Source organism: Aulonocara stuartgranti (assembly GCF_965226115.1).
Source record: "Aulonocara stuartgranti genome assembly, chromosome: 7".
Lineage (NCBI taxonomy): Eukaryota > Metazoa > Chordata > Actinopteri > Cichliformes > Cichlidae > Aulonocara > Aulonocara stuartgranti.
In genome coordinates, this window is record NC_138945.1 from 26867405 (window position 1) to 26890175 (window position 22771).

Below are 22771 nucleotides of genomic sequence, written 5' to 3' on the forward strand. Positions count from 1 at the left end.
TGTGTATAAGGACCACAAATGGCACCTGTTCAGAGACGTGGTGCAGCTGTGAAATCTGTCTCTTTGTTATTATGCTCAGCTTCTATTAGTTTACATTTTGACTGCACAATTGTGAGCTTTTTGTTATGCACAAAAACAACATTGTTTTCTTTTATTTATGGACCATGATTATTTAATAAATGCTGATAATTTATTTATGAGTAATTTCTTCATGTACATCTACGCTGTATGTAAAGAAAATGCCCGTGTGACATCTGGGACACAGTGTGACTAAGAACTCTCTTTTTGTTCTTAACTTATGGCTTTTTAAAAAAAAATATTGAGATATATATCTTATATCGCCATGCAGCTAAAAAATATCGAGATATGAATTTTGGGTCATATCGCCCAGCCCTACTCTGGAATACATATTTTTTCTTCTGTCCTCAAACTATTTCTTAGTACCAAAAAAAAAAGAAAGAAATATGTGATCTGTCCCAGACTTGCAGGCAAAGATCCTTGGTCAAGAGGGGTTCGAAAATATAAACTTGAAAGGCACTTTCATGTCTTTGTGGTTTTTTGAGCAGAGAGATTTTCTACATTTCGCTTTTTGCGGTTGGCCATAAGAGGACATCACATTCCTTTTCAGGTACTCCCGTTTTCAAAGTAAGAAATATGCTTTGGTCCGGGGGAATGCATGTTTTCCTTAAACTAGACAATTCACATCTCAATACAACTAATAGGCTACGCCATACCCTTAGAAAACCCCAACTGAAGTATGCATATTTTGAAGAAACAACACTTATTTTCAAAGATCACAATGCAAACATGTTGCAAAAGTTGTTTAAAGTGTCTATAGATGTTTTTTTCCACAATGAAGAGAAGAAACTACAAAGACGCTGCTCTCACCACTATAAAAACTGTCACTGTGATCAAACAAATTTTAGTACAGCCTACATGAAGAAGCCAAGAAATGACTTCAATCGACATCAGCATGTCTGCATATGTGATCAGAGTTAATTAAACAGACTAAATCGAAACAAACAAACAAAAACAAAGCAGAACTGCTTTGAAAATGGACTTAAATCGGTAGCAGTTGTCTTGTTTTGTTTTTTTTTACCATCTGCGAGACTGGGTTTCTATTGCCAAAACACTGAGGACTACAAAGGTTGGACTATATATATAAACAAAATATTTCAATCCCAATCAAGACTTTAGCAGATGCTATAGGTATAAACTTCATCAGTCTATTTTCTCAACCACTATCTGGAGCCTATTCCAGATAAAATTTGGCAACAGTTAAGATACACCACTGGACTGCCAAGACATCACAAGACTAACACAGGGAGACAGGTATCTACTCCCACATCCACAAGAGTCATGTGAAAAAGAAGGTTTTCACAGAACTGTAAGTACACCCCTACTGTCTCCACAGGAATTAAGAGGGTAAGTAGAGGCAAGTGCTGCTAATCAAAAGCACTTCATTAACTGATCATTAGCAAGTATGACCATCTCTATAAATACAGAAGTTTTGGCAGTTTGCTGGGCTGGAGCATTCAATTGTGTGCTAACACAATGCCAAGGAGGAAAGACATCAGCAATTATCTCAGTGAAGCAATTGTTGCTGCCCGTCAGTCGGGGAAGGGTTATAAGGCCAATTGCAAACAATCTGAAGTCCATCATTCGACAGTGAGAAAGCGATCACAGGGCGACCGTGGCTCAGGGGGTTGGGAATCGCATCTGTAACCGGAAGGTCGCCGGTTCGATCCCTGGGCTCTCTGTCCTGGTCATTGTGTCCTTGGGCAAGACACTTTACCCTACTTGCCTACTGGTGTTGGCCAGAGGGGCCGATGGCGCGATATGGCAGCCTCGCTTCTGTCAGTCTGCCCCAGGGCAACTGTGGCTACAACCGTAGCTTGCCTCCACCAGTGTGTGAATGCGAGGGTGAATGAATAGTGGTATTGTAAAGCGCTTTGGGTGCCTTGAAAAGCGCTATATAAATCCAATCCATTATTATTATTATTATTATAATTCACAAGGGGAAAACATTTAAGAGTGACTTTCCAGGAGTGGACATCCTAGCAAAAACATACTGCTACGCAATGTTCAGGAAAATTGCAAATAACTCAAAAGCTACATCTCTGACTCTATAGGCCTCACTTAGCATATTAAATGTTAAAGTTCATGACATTACAAATAGAAAAAGACAGAACAAACATGGCTCATTTGGGAGGGTTGCCAGGAGAAAAGCCTGCCCTGTTCTGGCAACACAGCTTAGGTTTGCAAATTTGTATCTGAACAAACCACAACACTTCTGGATCAATGTTCTTCGCACAGGTGAGATGTTTTGCAATAATGCACAGCGCCATGTCTGGAGAAAACCAAACACAGAATTTAAGGATGAACACCTCATACCAACTGTCAAGTAGAGACATGGAGGGGTGATGCTTTGGCCTTGTTTTGCAGGCACAGGACCTAGGCACCTTGCAGTCCTTGAGTGGGCAATGAAGTCTCTGTATACCAAAGTGTTCTAGAGTCAGTTTGGGGCAAGCTTTAACTGCCAGACAGATGGCCTCACATTTGAGTCAAGCAACAGGAATATGTTCCCCCCCACACACCACCAAATCAGGACCAAATGGCTGGAAAAGAAAATAATCAAGGTGTTGTAATGAAACAGTCAAAGTCAAGACCTCAACCTGACTGAAATGCCGTGGCAGGACCGAGAGAGGTCCTCTCTTGAGTTGTTGCCGTAAATGAATGCCAGAAAAACCTCACGAACTGAAGTAAAACTGTAACGAAGAGTGGGCCAAAGTTTCCCCTCGATGATGTGAATAATAAAGTCATATAGGAAAAGATTATTTCAAGTTATAGCTGCTAAAGGTGGCTGTTGACTATTGAATGATTTTCACAGGACTGCAGAACGTCCTATGAAAACTTTTTCACATGACTGCAATTAAAAGTCAAGACTTTACCTGGCTGATAACCAAAACAAGGTTTCCTCAACACATCGAGCTGGAAACTATTCAAACATAAAAGAAACGGTCATTCCATTAAACTAATTGCTTCAGGTTTACCAAGCAGCATGTTTTTTGCAGTGTCACCCTTCTGTTAATGGCAGAGAAAGCTGGGCAAAGCATCCCAACTATTACATCAAAAAGCTAAGCCCTTCAGTCTACAGGCTGCACAGAGGCTGAGTGTTTCACACACAGATCTATCTAGAAATGCAGGAAAAACTCCACCTTGAGCATTTCTTTCTGTGACACAGTAAATGGAGGAAAATTGCTGCTGTTACTACAGCTTTTCATCTGGTGACACTGGACTGTTTGTTGTGTCACAGTTCATGCAATTCTAAAGAAATGCCTGGGCGAGAGGTCCCGAAAAGCACATTGCTTTTATTTTTCCTATTCTTTAATGAATAACAATTAAAAAAGGAGGATAGCATTGTGCAAAAAAATAACAGAGGACAGAGAGATATTGGTATCAAGAGGAAAACATCTGATATGATGATTTTTGCTGTTATGTATCATTTCATTACTTTCATTACTCATAGGAATGCAGCAAGGAAAAAGTGTGTATATGTCCTACTTAAACACTCATATGTCATATGTGGGGACATTGAGCTTAAAAAAAGGCTCTGTGCTACAGATCTGTGCCTAGTTTTTAACCTACATATCTTGAATTTTCGTGTTCAGATTGTCTTTCTGTTGCTCATACATGCCAACAATTACGGCCTGCATATCATCTCGATAAGATCGTCTGCCGTGCCAGATGTGTCAGAACAGAGTATCAAAAACTGAATGACGCAGCGCTCAGAAGGTAACACATGAATAAAAAAAAAAATCTAAACTTATCTCTTCTCTTGTTCTTGTCTTTAAGCAAAAAAATAATCCCATGTGTAGGGATTTTTGTGTGTTTTTCTTTTTTCTTTTTAGATAGAGAGAGAAGAGTTTGAGGGCTGAAAGAAAGTGAGACAGGAAGACTGAAGTTGGGATGAGCCGCAAAACAAACAAAAAAAACAATAAAAAGGAAAGAAAGAATGAAAGAATGAAAGAAGTTGCCCTAAGGAGTGGAATATGGAGAAAAATGCATCTTCAGCGGGGACTACTTTAGGAAGATGATAATCAGCTTTTACAAACTTTTTTTTAAAGTAAATGGTGCATACTGTAATTTTATGCCTGCCGTCATTATAGTGGCTATAAACACACAGTATGATCTTGTAAACATAAGGTCTCTTTTCTTTCTTAACGGCAGTCTTAAATAAATGCCATTCATGCTGTTGTTCTGTAGTAGTAGTGATGATGACATACAGCATTAGGCCAGTTACCACTTTACAGGCTGTGTATATTTCAAGATGCATCACCAATACCAAACACACACACCTAAATATAATGTAACAGAATCATTAATGATTAGTTTACTCTGCTCTAGCTCCAAACCCATGAAGGCTCACTGAAGCTTATTATTAAAGGTCTTAAATTTATTCTCATAAGCAGTCACAGCTCTGATCGATTTGTTTGTATCCTCCACCAATGGTGCTGCCTATTTAAGAGATTGCATTTAGTTCAAGTCTACTGAGCCACGCCAGACTACAGTATTGGATCATCTATTTTAAACACAGCAATCCTCTGGACTCTTTCAAAGGCGTTACTGGGAGGGGAGGAAAAAAAAGCATTAATAAATTATGCTTCGTGGATTGTCGTTCACTATAAGCTGGAAGAGGTCGATACAACATCGAAGCAACCCCCTGCAAAGACATGTATTTATCACAACTTCATTCTTTTAATGGAGCGGTTCCTCCTCGGGAGAAAAAAAATCCTATACAGTCTTTTATTTTTTTTTTTTTTTAATCAAGCAGTGTGCTATTGCCACTCTGCCTTGTGGAGTGGACTGCAGAGCGCAGTTAAAATTCAGAGCAAGTATTTAGAGAGGCCAGCACTTGCTCTTCGCTGGACGTTCAAGAGTAGCCCAAGTAAAAAAAAAAAAAAGGGGGGGGGGGGGGTGTTGGGGTCTTCCAGCTCTCTCACACACCAAAGCTAAAAAAAACACACAAAAAAGAACACACCACTTCATATTCCCTGCACCATCCAGAAAAACTTCCGAGCCCGGTTCTCTGTAAGTAGCTAGAAAAGGTTCAAAACTTACCACCCCCATGTCCAGCTGCTCGGTAGTCAGAGAGGGAGCCGCTCCTGACAGACGAAAGGAGCACAGTATCGGCACCAGGAGCAGCATCTCTGGAGAAATATTCCTCATCCACTTGTGAAGAACCTGATGCACCATGATGCCCTGTGACAGGCTGATCCTGCAGGGCTTACATGGATTCCGACAGCCGCATCCACGGGATAAATCACACGCTGACACTCTAAAATGTGCCCGGATAAAAGTCTACCTCACTGTTGAGCGCAAACACATAAAACACATTAAAATGGGCGCAGGAACAGTTGAGAGCATCAGAGCAGTTTGTGTCTTGCTGTGTTACTAACACCCGGGGCATCAAAAATGAGAGACGCTGACTGATCTCCTCTTATCTCAAGTCCATCAGAGGTGAAGCGAGAAGCGCGAGCTCCCCGTTCGATGGTTGGGTCTCGCGCACTGAAGCAGCTGCCAGCTGCGTGCGTCTGCCTCAAGGAGACTCGAGCAGTCTCAAGACGGACGCAACAACCAATTGAGCTTCCGTGAAAGTTTCAAAATAAAAGTCCCACGGCTTCGTAAAGCCCTGTAAAGTAAAAGTCAATGGAGGGAATTATAAATACAAGCGTAATTTTACTGCACGTTGCCCCGAATCTAAAAGTACAAAATATACGTAAAACACAAGCGACAAAAAAGGAGGTAGGATGCAAGGTAATATTATCTTTGGTTTGTTTACTTGTTTACAGTTACACAAAGTTCACAGACAGATTTAACATGTTGTTTTCATGACGTAATCGTACTATTAATTTATTCAATTACATTTATGAAAAGAATCACTTTAATTTAGTGTAATGCTAAATGTGATATATATGGCATCCAGTCTCCATTTTATTAGCAGAACAACAAAATATTCTAATCAACTAAAACAAATTATATATGTTTGATTCTAATAAGTGAACATAATTTTTTTTTAAAAGTAGATTGCCTAATTAACAAGGTGTCATTGCTAGTTTTACTTTTGTTCAGGATTGTCATAAAGGTCTATGCACATCTGTACAAAATACTCTATTTTATTAATGTATTTATTTGTTTACAAGCCCGACTTTCCGCCTCCATGGTAACAAAATTCCCACGTAGTCATCTCACATTTACAATGTCCTTTACGTAGTTTTCATGTGTGCTTTTATTTTGGAATTCTGTTCCCAAATTTCCTTTGGGCTGCTATATTTCTTTCCTGTGACTTTATTTAAACAGCTGTGAGAAAATTTGAATTGGCTTGAGACACCTTTCATTCAATCTCTTTTGACTGGAATCGTGATTCATCAGAAAGTGAAAGGTCAGTGCCCCGAAGAAAGCAATTAAAAGATCAGTTAAAATGTGATGCAACATGATGCCGAAAAACATCACTGAGTGAGCACTGCTGACTAAAATACTTCTGACTCCAGACCCAGGCTACTTTGCTCAGAAGTTTTAGTGAGGGGGGTTGGATATGATTTAAAGAGATTAATTGTGAATTATGAATAATTATGAATTATTAATTATGAATAAACATCAGAAATTTCTAAAATAAAAAACATTAAAACACACGTGATATTTACCGTTTTATCTTCTGGTGTATAGATCCCAATATGAAAGCTGTTCACTCTCATGAATTGTCCTAAGGCTAGACATTGAATCCTTATTAGGTTTAGAGGTGTTGACCTGAAAATGACCCAACAAAACAGCACTGAAACCTTCCTGCATTTAAAAAACAACAACACCATTTTCTTGGAGCAGTTTTAAAAAGCACATGATTGTTTCTATTGTGCTATTGCTTAGAATAACTGCTCACTGTGGCTTCTTTATCGTCAGGGTGGATCGTGCATTTAAAACGTGAATCATAATGCAGATATACGTGCACACCTCGGTGGCCACCCACATCCAGGCGCCCATATTCAAGCGTCTTAATCATTCTGTGTCTACTTTGATAGACAGTCTCCTTAACCTAACCACAGTGTCACTAATGATTCACAGCTCTCCTTTATTGTACCACGGCCTCATGACTCGACTGCAAAGAAATGCACAATGATTGCCAGGCGCACACATTCACAAATTAAGCTTATTCAATTGATCTGTGCTTGTAACCACTTCAAACCATTTTTCTGTGTACATTTTCTAATAGATATATCATTATTTTTTCACTGGCAGACCTAGTCGACTGGTGCCATTAGAGTCCCAGAATGTGCAGGGAAACAAACAGGAAGGAACTGACATCCAATTAAGAACACATATCAGCACAAGCTTGTTCCTTGAAGTGGTGAATGTGCACGCCTGTGAGATGCAAAGATTTCGCTCCCTTCATTACACTAATGTTTTCGTTTGTTTTCAAAGCAAAACGGGGGAGCATAAAATGTGCTGAAATCAGGGAGATAATCTGCAAATATTACAATGTGGAAAACACTGACAGTAAATGCTCAATACAGCTCAGTTTGCCTGAGCTTTGCTTCATTTGACGAAAGACAAATGGATTGATTTATTAATAATATTATATTATGAACACCCACCGGCTAATCTGGAAACTTTTACTATCAACTGACCCATCAATTGGTCCAAATAAATGACCAGTGACAGAAGCGGTCAATATCTTCTTGGCAAGTTGCTTGTCTCATTCAGATCCATTCCAGCAGTCATTCATCACTGGTTCACAAAGAAAACTTTTTTTTCTATCAGCATTAAGTTCTGCTGTGTTAGTGCTAAATGCTCAAAACTTCTCGACGACAGAGTGATTTCTGTGCTAGTCACATACATCTCATTGCGACAACATTATGATAATTGTAGCGTCTGAATATTGTCTCACAGCATGTCTGTTGGCAAAAAGAAGCTTCAGTCATTCAGTTTGATATTAACAGAAGGTTAAAGTACCCATTTACTTGTCTCAGTCTGCTGTGGGCACTGGCTTTCACCTTCAAACTATTTTCCAGAGAAATTTAGCTAATTTTCTCTGGTCAGATCGTACAATTATAGAAAAATCTATTGCCCAGTGTGGACGTGGGAGGAATTGGCTGGTATTGTAATGCATGTATTTTAATATTTGTTGAGGCATATTGTGCCAAGTTGGCGGCTGCGATGCCTTTTGCATTGATAAATGTCAACTTGAATTCTATGTCGTCAAGTAATGTCAGGCAAAGTCACGGAGAATTGATGAGCAGATTATTGTGGGACTTAGTGAGATGCTGTTTGAATATGATGACAGTGTTTGATTGTAAATGTTAATAACATAATTCACACCTAATGTGTTTTGTATTCACACCTTCAGCTCTACCTAATGGGCTTTACCATTAGTCAAGTTAACATTGCGGTATTAATACCCGTGAAGCTTTCATTAATGCCTCTGCTTCATCTACTTTCGGTGTTGTTTGAAATGAAGAGTCTTCACAGTACTTATGCAAACAGCTCGTCTTTGCACATGGATAACTTAGCTCAAGATACAAGAATACGCATACACAAAAAGGTTTATGATGTTTTATTGACTTGTGTTTAAGGTACTGGTGAAGATCTGCCCCAGGAATTACAATGCACTAGGCTGTGCTAAAGCCTTATACATTGATAGGAAAGTTGGAAATTTGTGCAACAATTTATTGAAAAATGTGCAAACTCACATGGACATACAGTATATAATAATCATTAATCAGTATTTAATTGCTACTTCAAGGAGTGGGAGGGGCTGCTGGCTATTTAATCAGGGGTTGCAAAGCCTCTAGAGGACTAGTGTGTGCCAGAATAAAGAATAAAAATAAAAAGACTGGACTGTCAACCTTCTGAACAATTTATTTCTGCCTCCACCACTTGGTCAATCCTCACAGTCAATAACTGGTGTGACCGCCTTTATTCTTCAACACAGCCTGAACTCGCTTACGAAGCTTTCTTAAAATTTATTTAAGCAGTCTTCAGCAATAGTCCTCCTGACTTCTCATAGAACATTCAAAGTTTTTCTTTGGCTGCCTTTTGTTTTATTCTGTCAAGATGATCCCACACTGCGCCAATAATGGCTCCAGGGAGGCCAATCCATGACTGATAAGAGTTGCATTATGTGCTTCTCTGTACAAGTGGGCTTTTATTCTATTGGCACTGTGTTTGGGATCATTGTCATTGAAAAATGAAGCTGCTGCCAATCAAATCTGCCATTCCCAGGTGGATTAAAATTGCACGGTACTTTCCTCATTTATAATTGCATTTTTACAAGATCTCCAACACCTCTGGCTGAAACGCAGCCCCAAACCACGACAGGGCGTCCACCGTCATCTATAGATGACTGTAAAGACTCACTGTTGTACCTCACTGACCACCTCAATTTTTGAGCCAGAAATTTCAAATTCACTCCAGCTGTTGCATAATTTGCAGTAACTCATTTTTCCCCTCCCCATTTTCATTTCCTAAGAGTGGCTTCTTGACAGCCACCTTTCCATTGAAAGGTAATTTTTCTGATGAGGCTTCATCGGACAGATCAGGAATTTTTTTAATCCTTTGTCCTCCACTTGTCCATTTTTCCTCAAGAAAGGAAACACTGCACACCATGCCAAGATATGCCAGAATTTCAGCTAGTAGCTGTTGGCACAAAATAATATTTTATGCCTATTAAATAGTGTGTGTTTTTCTTACATTTTCTTTCATTTAGATACAACTAAAGAAATGCCCCAAAATATGTGTTTTGCGGGAGGCTGCTATCAACAAAGTGCCTAAAGATACAATTTAAAAGTGGTTCTTTGCCAAGTTATTTGTTGTTTTTAGACTCAACTCTGGTTCATATCTTGAATTAGGGCAGTGACAAGTGGTCAGGTACAACAACTGGACTGAAACTGAGTGAAAAATCAGTTAGTCTCCAAAGAAAAACTTTTGGAAAGCCTGGAGAACTTTAAAAATATAAAGAAAGCCTGGCTCTCTTGAAGAAAAATATAAAGAAATGAGGATTGGCTCAAGTGTAGATAAGTATGGCAATTTTGGTTTGTCCAAAAAATAATAATTTTAACGTATACCTGAGGATATGTGTAGGGAAGCTCATTTATAATTTAATGAGTGGAATATGTTAACTGCACAGCTGTGCTTCTTATCGTCATTTGCTCCCCCAAAGGTGTTCGGGCCAAAAGAGTCCCCAAGGCTTCCAGAGCACCTTTTAAAGGTTCCAGGTGACACCAAGTGTAATTGACGAGGGGATGAAATGGGTATATAATCCTTTATTTTAGATTACAGGTTGCAGGTCAGGGGCCAAAATATTTATTTAATGTTTATTGCTTTTTTCTGTAGTGGTGAAAAGCTGTTATTATTAGTTATATAACCCCATACAGTGGTATGATTGGTGGGTCAATTACAAGCAGTCTATTCGTGAGTGGTAAGTGAGATCATTCATAACAAACAGGTCAGTGCTCTCAATAACTTTATCATCAGAATGGCCCTTTGACATTGTTGACTGAGTGAAAACGCTGTTGACAAATCATGAAGTATTACTTGTTGAAATGATAAAAATCCACAATAGGATATGCAATACCAAAATACAGATTGAATCAGGAAAGGCATTTTAAAAAAGGAAGATTATGCAATGCTATAACAAGAATGAGCAAAGAGTCAGTGCAGATGTAAGGATTTAAATTATGAATACATTATCATCTTTTTTGGAAAATTTAGATTAAACATTATTGGCAGAATATTAATATTAAAATTTTAAAACTATTTCTGGATAGTAGCCACATAAAGAAGAGAGGCACACATATACTTATTGATTTAAGGGTGGAACAGCAGAGGCAAATTGTCTCTCTGGTTGCCTTGTATACAGTACACAAGAAATGTCTCCTGGGGCGCACTGAGATGCATCGTCAGTGATGTATCATGGGCTCGTTGGGTGTCTCAGGTCTTTCCCGCCACACCAGCTGTAAGACATCACTGTCATCAGTCCTTTGCTAACACAGAGAGACAAATAACAATGCCTATGGCCAATGTAAAACACCAAAATGTTGTTTTCAATATTTACAAATGATAAACAATGACATAATTTCCCATGGAGGCCCTCTCCCTCTCCCCTGAAGTTACCAATTCATTCACCTCCCTGTTGAGAATTAGCTATAGCTCACTTAAATGACTCCTTCCCCCGTGGCTGTCTGGAAGACTGACAGCGACTAAACGCAACAAGCCAGTTTTCTGAATAAAATATACCTGCACCTGCCTTTCAAAGACAAAGAGGTGTTTGTGAACAAGCATCTGGCCTTGGGCTTTATTCTCTCCTTAGTGTGTGTGTGTGTGTGTGTGTGTGGTGTGTGTGTCATTGGGCGTGCATCTGTTAGTGGCTGAGATGCCTCAAAAAGAATGTAATTAATTCATGAGAACACAACCATATCCTTAAATCCCATAGGAGTGTTAGTGAACCTATGGCCACTGAACTACTTTTCTCATTAATTCTCCCTCAAAGTTCATTAAAAAAAATCTCTTTAAACATAATTCTTACTTTGTCTATTCGGTCAACAACTGAATAAATGTATGAATGTATAAATGCTGGACAAATATCTTTGAACATAATCTTTTCTGAAAGGTGTCTAGGAAAAAAATTCACCCACCATCATTTCTAAGGTTTTAGGCATCAGGATAAGTTACCAAGTGTTAAAATTAGGCAGATGAATAAGAATCTCAGGTAAGCAAACTCGTATGAACCACAATATATAATATATTACATGGCGTTATTATTTATTTAACAGAAACCAAGACTAAGCCAAAATGAAGAAGTAGTGTGTGAAAGTACACCCTTATTGCTTCCACATGAATTAGGAGGGTAAGTGGCAGCCAGGTGCTAATAATAAGATACACTTCATTAACTGACTAGTGAGCAAGTGTGAGCACCTCTAAAAACAAAACAAAACCAAGGAGACATTTTGGCAGTTTGCTGGGCTGAAACATGGTGTGTCTCAGCATATTACCGAGGAGAAAAGACAGCGGTGATCTTAGAGAAGCAATTGTTGCTGTACATCAAAGGGTTAAAAGGCCATTTCCAAACTATTTCAAGTCCACTGGTCGGCAGTGAAAATTTTTTTCACAAGGGCAAAACATTCAAAACAGCTCCCAGTCTTCCCAGGAGGGGATATCCCAGCACATTATCCCCAAGGTAAGATTGTGTAATGGTCAGAGAAACAGCAAAAAACCCAAGAACTATATAACAGACTCTACAGGCCTCAGCTACCATGTAACATTTTAAAGTTTATCACAATATAATTATAAAAAGACTGATTAAGTATATAGTTTATTTGATATCACACCTGTATTACTGAAAATAATGTATCACAATACAAAGAATAAAACTATAACTAAACTTCTAAGGTTCTTACAATGTAGAAACAGTATACTGCATAATACAGTGTAATACACATGTATGCACTTAGAGATCCTTAAATAAAGTTTATCTTCATTATTCACCAAGTATCCGTCGCAAACTACAATCAACTAGGTATTCAGTTCAGATCCTTATAATAAAATACCTTGTCTGTTGAGTAAAAAGAGTAAAAAACAAACAATCAAAACAACATTAAAAATGGGAATAGCAGGAAAGTGCAGGAAAAAGGAAAAGAGTGCTTTTTCTGTCAGTCTACTGCTCTACTCACATTCAGTCTGGTGCAGCAGGAAAGAGGAAAAAATACATATTGTTCTTATACAAAAGAGTCCTCTTCAGTTGTTTAAAATGTCATTTTCCTCCTGTCTTCTACAAAAGAAGAACAGCTATATTTTGTTCCTGTGTGCAGAATGAAGAGAAACACCCCAGTGAGGTCACTCATCCATAGTAGGACCTGGGAAGTTAAATGCAAATCCAACATCCGTCACCCTGGGGAAGCCTGAATGTGGAAAACCTTACTTAATCTTCCATCCTTCAAAAGTGTATCTGGAAAAAGGGGTTGAAAATAAGTAATGAATGTTACATGGTGAAAGGCCATACAGTAAATCATTATCTACTAGGCAAGGATTGATGTTAATGCTGAGAATCTGACATGTATTTGTAAGACTTGGAGCAATCAGTCCTGCTAAATCTGCTCTATTCAGAAAGAAAAGATGAAATGATGCAGGGTTAGAAAGGTCCCACTTTAATATATGGAGCACAGTACTCCTCTTTTCAAAAGTCTCTCCAGAGCTGCGTTCCACCACAAATTTGTTTAACACGTGTAACATCAGGGAGAGTATTTATGTGTTATTTTTCCCCACCATCTGAGTGCATCATCCATTACCACAATGACGAAACTTTATACCTCTTCTTAACATCTGAATAAAGTATTCATCATATTCCTGTCCCCTGGAAACACCAAAGCATCCATTAGACCCCTTACCTTTAAAGTCTAGGTTATATTTTTAACGGAGGCAAAGCCCACCCTAAAACATGGATACTTTAATCTACTTCTGCTCCAAAATAAATATTAACAAACGGCTCAACATTTTGATATTTTGCAACTTTCAGCACATAAAGAACGTAAAAAAAATACAAATTCTAATTGCAAAAAATAATCCAGGTGAAATAATCCACCTGTCCAAAGAACACACTTCCTTGTTGTCTGTAAATGTCAGTGTTACAATGGTAGAAACTGCAAAGAGAAACCCAGTCCTGCTCCCACCTCGTCACAGTTACTGCCCTAATAGAAAATGTGCTCTGCGTTAAGAGCTTGTTTCACTGAACTTGTTTCATTGGTAGGACTTCAGCGTGAGCCATCACGGGAGCCATCAATGATTAAGCGCTCTCCTCACTCCTTAACAGGATCTGCAGGTGTGGGGCCGCAATCAATCATCTCTTTAATATTGTCAATTCTCATCCAGATTAAGCAAACACCCTTTTTCTCTCTTTCTGCTTCCCCTGCACCGTGTAAACGTCTCTCTCTATCGTTCATAAACACTGCTATAATTCACAGAAATCCTTCTGAAAATAACCCTATTGGTTAGATTTCTGTCATACTGGGCAACCTTTTGGCAGTTTGCTTGTATTTGGCTTCCATAGAGAGTAAGTATCTGACAACTGAGAACAGGAAAAGTGCACAGCCTTTCCACATGAGCATCCAGACAGATTTATTATGACTATTATGATTTTTTTGTAAGGTATTCAAGACCATTTGGATTTATTAACCCCTGAAGCCTAATGTCCATACAAAAATGAATGCTCAGACAAATGTTTGCAAAAACACCCCAACATGAACTCAACAGTAACCCCTCCAAGTCTCTCCTCTTACGACACCTCCTCTCTTCCACCCCAACTTCACAGATGCAAATCTTTCAGTCATCAAAACACAAGTTCAGTAAGAAGACCTCGCCTCACCCTAGAGTTACTGCCCCTACGTATTTAGGCGACGCTAACTCTTCTTCTCTCTCATGTTCTCATGTTGGTTTATTTGATCCCATCAAAGACCAGTACTATCTTAAAGAATGATCTGGTACTCACCAACCCTCAGACACCTAAATAGGTTTATCGATCCACATATCTCAGCAAAGACTCATCCTTCACACCGACTTCAGCACATACGGCAAAATACCACTTTAATAATCTTATCTGGGTAGATGCCACAGTCATCGCTGATATTCCTCATGAAAACACCATTACCTGTCCGTCATGCTGGAATTAATCTTGTGGTTAAAGGGAAGTTTTTCTTCTTTTTTTTAATGCCTATCCCGACCTCTGTGAGTCAGCTCTCTGAAAGTCACCTGAAGAACCATGCCGGTTCTTTTCTTTTCCATGCATAACCCACAAGCTCAACCCAGACATCCAGTTTATCTGAAACTCATCATACAGTTACAGTTACAATCTTTATTCTGCCCTTTATTAAAACTAAAACTAGATATGAAAAACATTTTTGTCAACTAAAACAAAAATTTAAAAAGCCCAAGCACACCCGCCCACCCCATCAGCTTATTATAGCAGACGGGTAAAAATGATTGTGAAACAAGAAAATCCACTTCAACTAACTGAGACTAAACAGGATTTTTTAAAAAGTCACAGTGAAATAAAAATAAAAACTAATTAGAAAATACAAACTATAATAACTCACATTCATATCTTGGTGTTATTTATATGTCACTATTTTCATGTACGCAGGCAGCTGTGAATACTGACAATATAAAAGTGTGAATGATGGACATGTTTCGAGACTGCACAACCAGTACAGTACAGCCCTTTTCAAGAGGCAAGTTTTATTTTATTTTTTTTAAGGTCAATTTTAGCAATTCATTTTTTTGTGTGCAAAAGAAGAAAATTGGCTTCTAATTTCAATTCTAAATGGTGAACCTGAGATACTCAATCCAGTATTAAATATGATCCCTGCACGGCTGCAAGAATAAACAGGATGTGTACAACTTTACCAAACCTAAACTGGCTGTAGGTGTGAGTGTGAACATAGTCTGTCACTCTGTGTTAGGCTTGGCAGCCTGTCAAGGGTGTACCCCTTTCATTGGCTGACGGCCGGGATGGACTCCAGCCCCCCTGGATGGATGGAGGGATCTCAGCGCAAATCTGAGTAAGAAAGGGACCAAAAGTTTGACCTCAGTGAGCAAGTGTCATTGCCCCCATTGCTAGGTATTAAGTAACTGGTGCCTGATAAAAGAAGAAACAATGCCAACTTAGTGACAATCAGCACAATGGACATGAAATTGACCTACCAAATCCCAAATCACAGGGGAGAATGTACTCTACTGAAACATGGTGAAGCTAGAAACTGATTCTGTGGATAGATCAAAAGCCAAAGCTACCACATAAAGTCTTTGAAAATGCAGACGTGCACAGGTTCCCACATTTAGAGTTGTATTTTTGCTCATTTTTAATTACCACACTGATGTCTTTAATCTCTTTGATATCAAAGACACTAGCATTGCTGCATGAAAGTGCCATTTTTTTAAAGATATGAAAAGGGACTCACAACATGAAACTGTGAAACACTGTAACTACACGTTTTCCAGTTTTACCACATCTTAGCGTTGTAATGATCATTTTCTCTCATTAAAGCGTTATAATCCCAGAGTGCCCCTCTGTACATACATGTACATGATCACCATCTAAACATGTCTTCATCAGCATACAGACTCCACAAAAGAAAATTTACTGTGTTGCTCAAAGGCTCAAAGTGGCAGCTACTGACAATTAACAAGATGGAATGGTTTCTTGCATGTTACTCAGTGTGTGAGCTGATGCTGTGAATCAATTAACACTCTTTAAAAATTACTGGTTTGTTTTTATTGGCTCTCCTGCATGTCACAGTGGTGACTGATTTTCTTTTAATAAGCATACTGGTGCAGGCCTCCACAACAGTCTCAGTTTCTCACATGGCCCCTTGGGAAAATTAATCGCCCACACCTGATTTAGCGCTTAGAAAGAAGAATAAACAGGATTATGGAGACTGTGCACATTGTAGTTCCTCCCTTGGTGCTCCTGTAATGCCACACTTTGTTTTCTATTATTTTCTCATTCCTGTTAAAAACTTTTAAACCTTAGTTTCCCCTCCCCTCTCCTGACAGTCTTTCTTCGTATGATTGCAGTGAATAATTTATCGTTACCAGGATTTAGTCTTAACTTTAAGAGGAAGTTCTAGGAAAATGTCGTAATTCTGAGTATTTTCATAGAATTTGCACACCAGGGGCTGATCTTAGTAGGTGGTTGTGAGAAAGGAGCCTAGATCAGAGGGATGACCAGTGTTTGTGAGATCAGTTAAATAGCTCGATTTAGCTTAGTGGCAGCAGTTAATATTAATAGGATTTGTTGTACATCTGAGGTTAAAGACCTGTGGGGTCTACCTTGTTAAAACTAGACACTAGTTATGCAGTGACACTCTGTGAACACAGGTGTGCCCTCGAACCAAAATCACTGCTGTTTCACTTGTCAAGAGAAATTCATTAAGGCAAAGGGGGGTTAATCCCCACTGCTGAGAGCGTAGCCACAGAACAGATTTTACAGTGTGTGCCTACATTATTTTACTTTCATGACATGCATATTGATCAAAGAATGCATTTCCATTTGTTGTTAGTGGCGATAGTACGATTACACACTTTATTCAATTTGTGACTACAGCCCGGTCGCAGCACAGGGTAATGAAATCTGACATCGTGGCTGAAAAAGTGTGCAGAAACCGCCACCGTAAAACAGATGAATGTCCAAAATTTTAACATCTACCGTTCCCTCTACCGTAGCCTCTCTGTAACCGACAAGAACTGAATACTCAAATAGACAGGGTCAAGATGTAGATATGCATTTTTCACATTTCCATATTAATCAGACTTTAGTGTTGCTCCAGTGGGTCATCATGACCAGAGGATGGTAGTAGAATAGAGTTTTCTACTCTAGTCATTAAAAGCGGCCCCAGACGAGTCCTTAACTCCAGGCTCCCAGTCATCCGTCTCGTGTGTTTATGCCGCCACCACACCTCCTGCATCTTAACGCACACTTTCTCTGCCCTTAAAAGTGGAAACACTTATGTTGTTTCAGGAATGCTTAAATAGGTGATAGAAGAACCAATGCGATTTGTTTAGGTGAAGGGTGTTTTTGAAAACCACAGCAACGTAGACCATCTATGTTTTTATTCTATTCTCTAAGTCTCACAACCACTTGATTTTGTTTTCTAAGTTTGGTAATGGAAAGTTGATGATTTGGGTTAAAATATACACATGCAGTATTGTGTAAAAGTGTTGAGAGTTTTGCTTGCAAAGAGCCAGACTTTTTAAAAGTGTTCTTCATCAATATTTCTCCAAGTCTTTCAAGGCTTTCCTTTGGACTTTGCCTGCTTTTTTAAAAATCATTTTCAGTCCAGACCTTGTGCATCAACATTTTCAGAGAAATATTGTTTTAATTGTTGAGCCACTTAATTCAGTTCAGGTCCGTTCAGTTCCATTTTATCTATATATTGCAAAATCACAACAATCACCTTAAGGCACTTTATGTTGTAAGGTAAAGACAATAATAATAGAAAGAAACTCCAACAAGCAAATGACCCTCATTAGCAAGCAGTTTGTGACAGCAGGAAGGACAAACTCCCTTTTAACAGGACGAAACCTCCAGCAGAACAAGGCTCAGGGAGAGGCAGCCAGCTGCTATGACTGTTGGAGGTGAGGAGAGCAAAACAAGACAAAAAGCAGCTGTGGAAGAGAGCCAGAGATTAATAATATTTAATGACTAAATACGGAGCTAAAAAGATATGGTAACTGACCTATGAATCAATCAGGCATGCAAAGGCACCTAACTCAGTGGGTTTAACTAGTGTTCTACACATAGCAAACCACTTAGCACAGAACCAATTTTTAATTGTATCTTTAGGTGTTTTGTTACCAGCAGCATGGCAAAAACACAAGGTTTGTTCCCACTGATGTGCAATATGTCTTGAAGCTCAACAATTGTAGGACAAAAGAAGAAGTAGCTGGCCTAACAATAGCTATAGCAGATGAACGACACCTGAAGTATCTGACAGTCATATCCTTAAGAAATAGAAGAAGAAAAAAAAAACAGACTCAGCACCTGAGAAATATATCTGGCCTTTTAGTTGATCCATTTCCTCTTCACTGAAGCCTCATCAGAAGTGCCATTCTTAAAGAAAGGAAACAGTGAGAAAAGGCTGAGGTATGCCACATTACACAAGAACTGGATGAAAAAAATAAATAAATCAGTGACAACAGGTCTTATAGACTGAAAAATTACAATTTTAGGTGTTTTGTTCAAGTTACAGGAGGTTAAGAGAGTGGTGCAACACTGAGTGTCTGCAGACATCTGTAAAACATCCGTAAAACATTTAGGCCAGCGGTGATCGTCATTGTTCAGCATGACAATGACCCCTAACACACTGCCGATGCACAAGTATGCTTGAACAGAAAAATGCACAATGGATGTTAGAGTTTGTATTTTTGATTGTCATTTATGCTTAGAAATATTTACTTATGCTTAGAGTTTATAATTAGTTGTAGATTGGTAGAGGTCTGATCATACTTAATAGTCTGCAAACTTTGTGTGTATTAGAGAGCACACTGAGGGCACGAGAGTTCGTGCCTTGTCTTATTGTTTTACGGTAGGATTAACGTAGTTGCGTCTGTTCTAGTCTAAGTGCTTTTGTTTATAAATGAACTGCTGGACTTCCTCACGGTGTTATTTAGGATGGGGGGGGGGGGGGGGGGGGGTCTACGGGGGGGGGTCTACCCTCTTCCTGACCAGGGATGTTTGCTTGCGTGCTTTTATGACCCTTTGATCAGCAGTACCACACACACACACACACACACATCCACCACACACACACACACATCCACCACATACGCACACACACGCACCCACCACATACGCACACACACACACAGGCAAGGTACTCTTTGTTTGTATGTAGACGTCATATGTTAATGAACCTATGCATATTCATGTAACCTCAATAAAAGGGCAGTGGTACGGGAGAACGGACGAGAGCAACTGGGGTCAGGCGAGGGAACGGCGCCTGTCCGGTTCTCTCCCGTGCACGAGAAACATGAAGAAGCTTGCTTACTTGTGTCTTGCTTTGCAGTGTAATTATATTGCCTTCAACGTTCCAGCGAATAGGTTTATGCTACAAACCTATCAATGGACCTCTATCAGTTGTAGATAAGCCCCAACCTAAGATGTGGCTCAAGACTTTTGCACAGCGCTTTATAGATTGTCAGAAACATGTTAGAGTGCTGAGTTTAGTTTCCTGTGATGATATTTATAGGCATCTGCTGTAATGCCACAAAACATGTACAACCCCATCCCTAATAATGTAAAGCATAAAAGTTGATTAATAAATCTGAGTTAATTGAATAAAAATGTGTTTTGACTTTTATACCATCCACTACTATAGTTATTTGTTCACTCCTTGCTTTATTTGACCTGAATCTAAGCCTTTTTAGTTTCTGACTGGTATTTGGGTAACGTGTCATTCAGAGCAATTAAGCTGATCATTTTCGATATACATGGTTCTAAGCTCCATTTATTTCTCCACCAGGAGAGATCCAAGCTGGAATTATGTGATCATTGCCATTCTTTGTTTGTGATAATCAAGGGGTAATCATCATCCCCATTACTGATTTTCTTCTGCCAAGTTGAGAAGCAACACTGTTTATTTGCAAGTCAGACAAACCAAAACTAGATGGAGAGGTACTGTAAAGCTTGGGTGATGGAAGAAGCCAATAAGTTCAGTTGGTGCTCCAGATCAATTTCTTAAAAAAAAAGAAAAAAAAGTAAATACTAAAACGGGCATTAGCCTTGGAGGAGAATGTGCTCTCCGAGTGCCTTTCCAGTTCAATGTTAATAAGTGTCAATGCAGTGAGGATGAGTTTGCATCATTTGCACTCCCTAGTTGCATGGTGCTGTGACTCTGACAGATAACAAACAGCTGCACCATAGGGGATGCGGCAAACCAATGCATCATGAAAGGAACTGTCACCCATCCCTTCTTCATCTTCTCTATATTCTCCTTTCATCTGCTCTTCACACATTCTGCTATTCCATGGCCCATGTCAATCCCGTAATTTGTATTTGTCGGTGTTCGCTGCTCGTCTTTGAAGGCCCGCTGTGTCTCGCCTGGAAAACAATGAAAAAACATTGGCAAGTAGTGTTTAGGAGGTAGAGCAGTTCAAAGAAAGGATCAATCCTTCCTCATTTGCATAGTCGTTGTTTGCTAGGCACTGTCAGTGCTACAAGGTTGCACGTCATTCTACAAGTAAAGGAGCTCTGTCGCCTGAGTCCATATACGAAGAAGAATAAGAGGAATTTTTCTAGGTGACATTGTTATAGAAGTAGCCACTCAAACCGTGAATATACAGAAAAATACATAGAGAGTAAAACAAGACAACACAAAGCACTTGTTTTGTTATCAGCAGAGAACTAAACTCGAGTCTCCTAAAGAGGCTTTATGATAGTAGCTTGCTACACCAAAGTGCTGTCTTACTTTCCATGGAAAAGACAGAATTAGGCCATGAAAACACCCAAAGGAGTCCAATTAAAGTCTATAATATTAGCAAGTAACAGTGAAAACAGTGGGGTTAATAGCTATTTAGCTATCCAGCTTAATTACCAGCCTGCAGCTTTCTGTGAGTCCTACAAATCCCAGGTTTGCAAAGTAGTGCATTGAAAGACCCGAGGCTCTGTCAGGTGCATTGTCTCTTATCCTGGTGCATGAGACATAGATTTAATGAAGTGTTACGATTTTACCAGATTCTATTATTATCATTGCGTGGAAGGAAGGTATTATACATTGAAAAAAATAACATTAAATGTAAAGAGAAAGGTAAAGACAACCTCAGAGATACTTTGAGGAGTTTAAAGTGGGCCATTAGGGCATTGCTCATTACTTGGATGAGTTTACAGGGCCAACGGTAGTGATGCTGACAGTTTTGCAAGCCATTTTAAAGGCTCGGCGCTCTGGAAGCTTAACAAATGCTGATAACAGAAAATACAGCAGGACGTTCAAACTGAACTGTGCCCTTTAGACCACAGTGAGAGTTGCAGGAGTGTCATTCTTGAACAATAACTTTTCAGTAATTAAAAAGGTATGTCCTGCATTAGGAGAGACTGGAATCCAGACGAACCCAAATGCATAAAAACAGCTGCAACACCTACAGTAGTTTAACTCTGTGGATAATTGTAGGAAATACACTTTATTAATTTTAAAAGATCAATAATAAGCATACACCCCTGCAGGTAGTTTGTGTATTCTGATTGTTTTTCCTAATAGGTGGGGTAAAAATAATGCTAATGCTATTATTTTTGCAGACATTAAAGCTATTCAGTGGAAATACAAACACGTTTCTGAAACTAGAACAACGTGAAGTGAAATCTTGGACAAAGTTCATACTCCTTAGATCTGCTGTAACCTGCTCCCACCTGAATAGTCGCAAATTATTAGATAAATAATTGATAATAATTTGTATAAATAATAAAAAAACAGCCAGTGACTCACGCTGTGGTAATCATACGTTAGAAATTTTGTGTCATAATGTAGAGAAGACCCAGATACAGACACTAGTAGATGGGTATTGTTACCAGTTTTAAAATATCTGAGAAAACACATTGTATGAAATAAGGCCTTAAAACTGGGACACTCATTGTACCTATAGCACAGCTGAGCTAAGATTAAATGTAAATCAGATGCAAATGACATGCAAGATAGTAAAGCTCCGATACATTAAACATATTTGGCTTAATGCCCAGTGACCTCCAAAACAAACTGCTTATAGGTACACCCATAGGACAGCAAACATGAGAAAAAGCCCTCCAGGGCAGCGGTCACCAACCTATTTTGCTCCACAGACTGGTTTATGTCCGACAATATTTTCGTGGACTGCCCTTTAAGGTGTCGCGGATAAATACAACAAAATAAAACCAGTACCGGTACCAAAAAACACAGAAGATTTATTCATAACACACGGGAAAAGACCCAGTGGCCCGGTACCAAAAGACTCCGTGGCCCGTGTGTTGGGGACCGCTGCTCTAAGGTACCAACAAACAAGCAAAACAAGCCAAAGTTCTGCTGTAGCTTTCTCATTTAGTGGGAAATTAGGATAAAATCCCCTACAGAGTCCTTTTGCTGCATATGTGGGAATCTGGAATCTGGCAAAGCCCACACATAAAGAGAAACTGTGATAGTACTCTGAAATGATTAAACAGAATTAAATGAAGAGGACAGGTTTCTGCTGTTCTTAGAATCCATTA

General features: G+C 39.1%; 1 protein-coding gene across 1 annotated transcript in view; it reads right to left on the reverse strand.

Annotated features, from left to right (window-relative positions):
- Positions 1-5620, reverse strand: part of mmp17a (matrix metallopeptidase 17a) — a 110284-nt gene extending 104664 nt beyond the window's left edge. The window contains exon 1 of the mRNA XM_082542414.1: positions 5122-5620. Coding sequence (XP_082398540.1) covers positions 5122-5256 — 135 coding nt within the window. The 5' untranslated portion in view covers positions 5257-5620. The remainder of the gene's footprint in view (positions 1-5121) is intronic.
- Positions 5621-22771: the final 17151 nt, after the last annotated feature.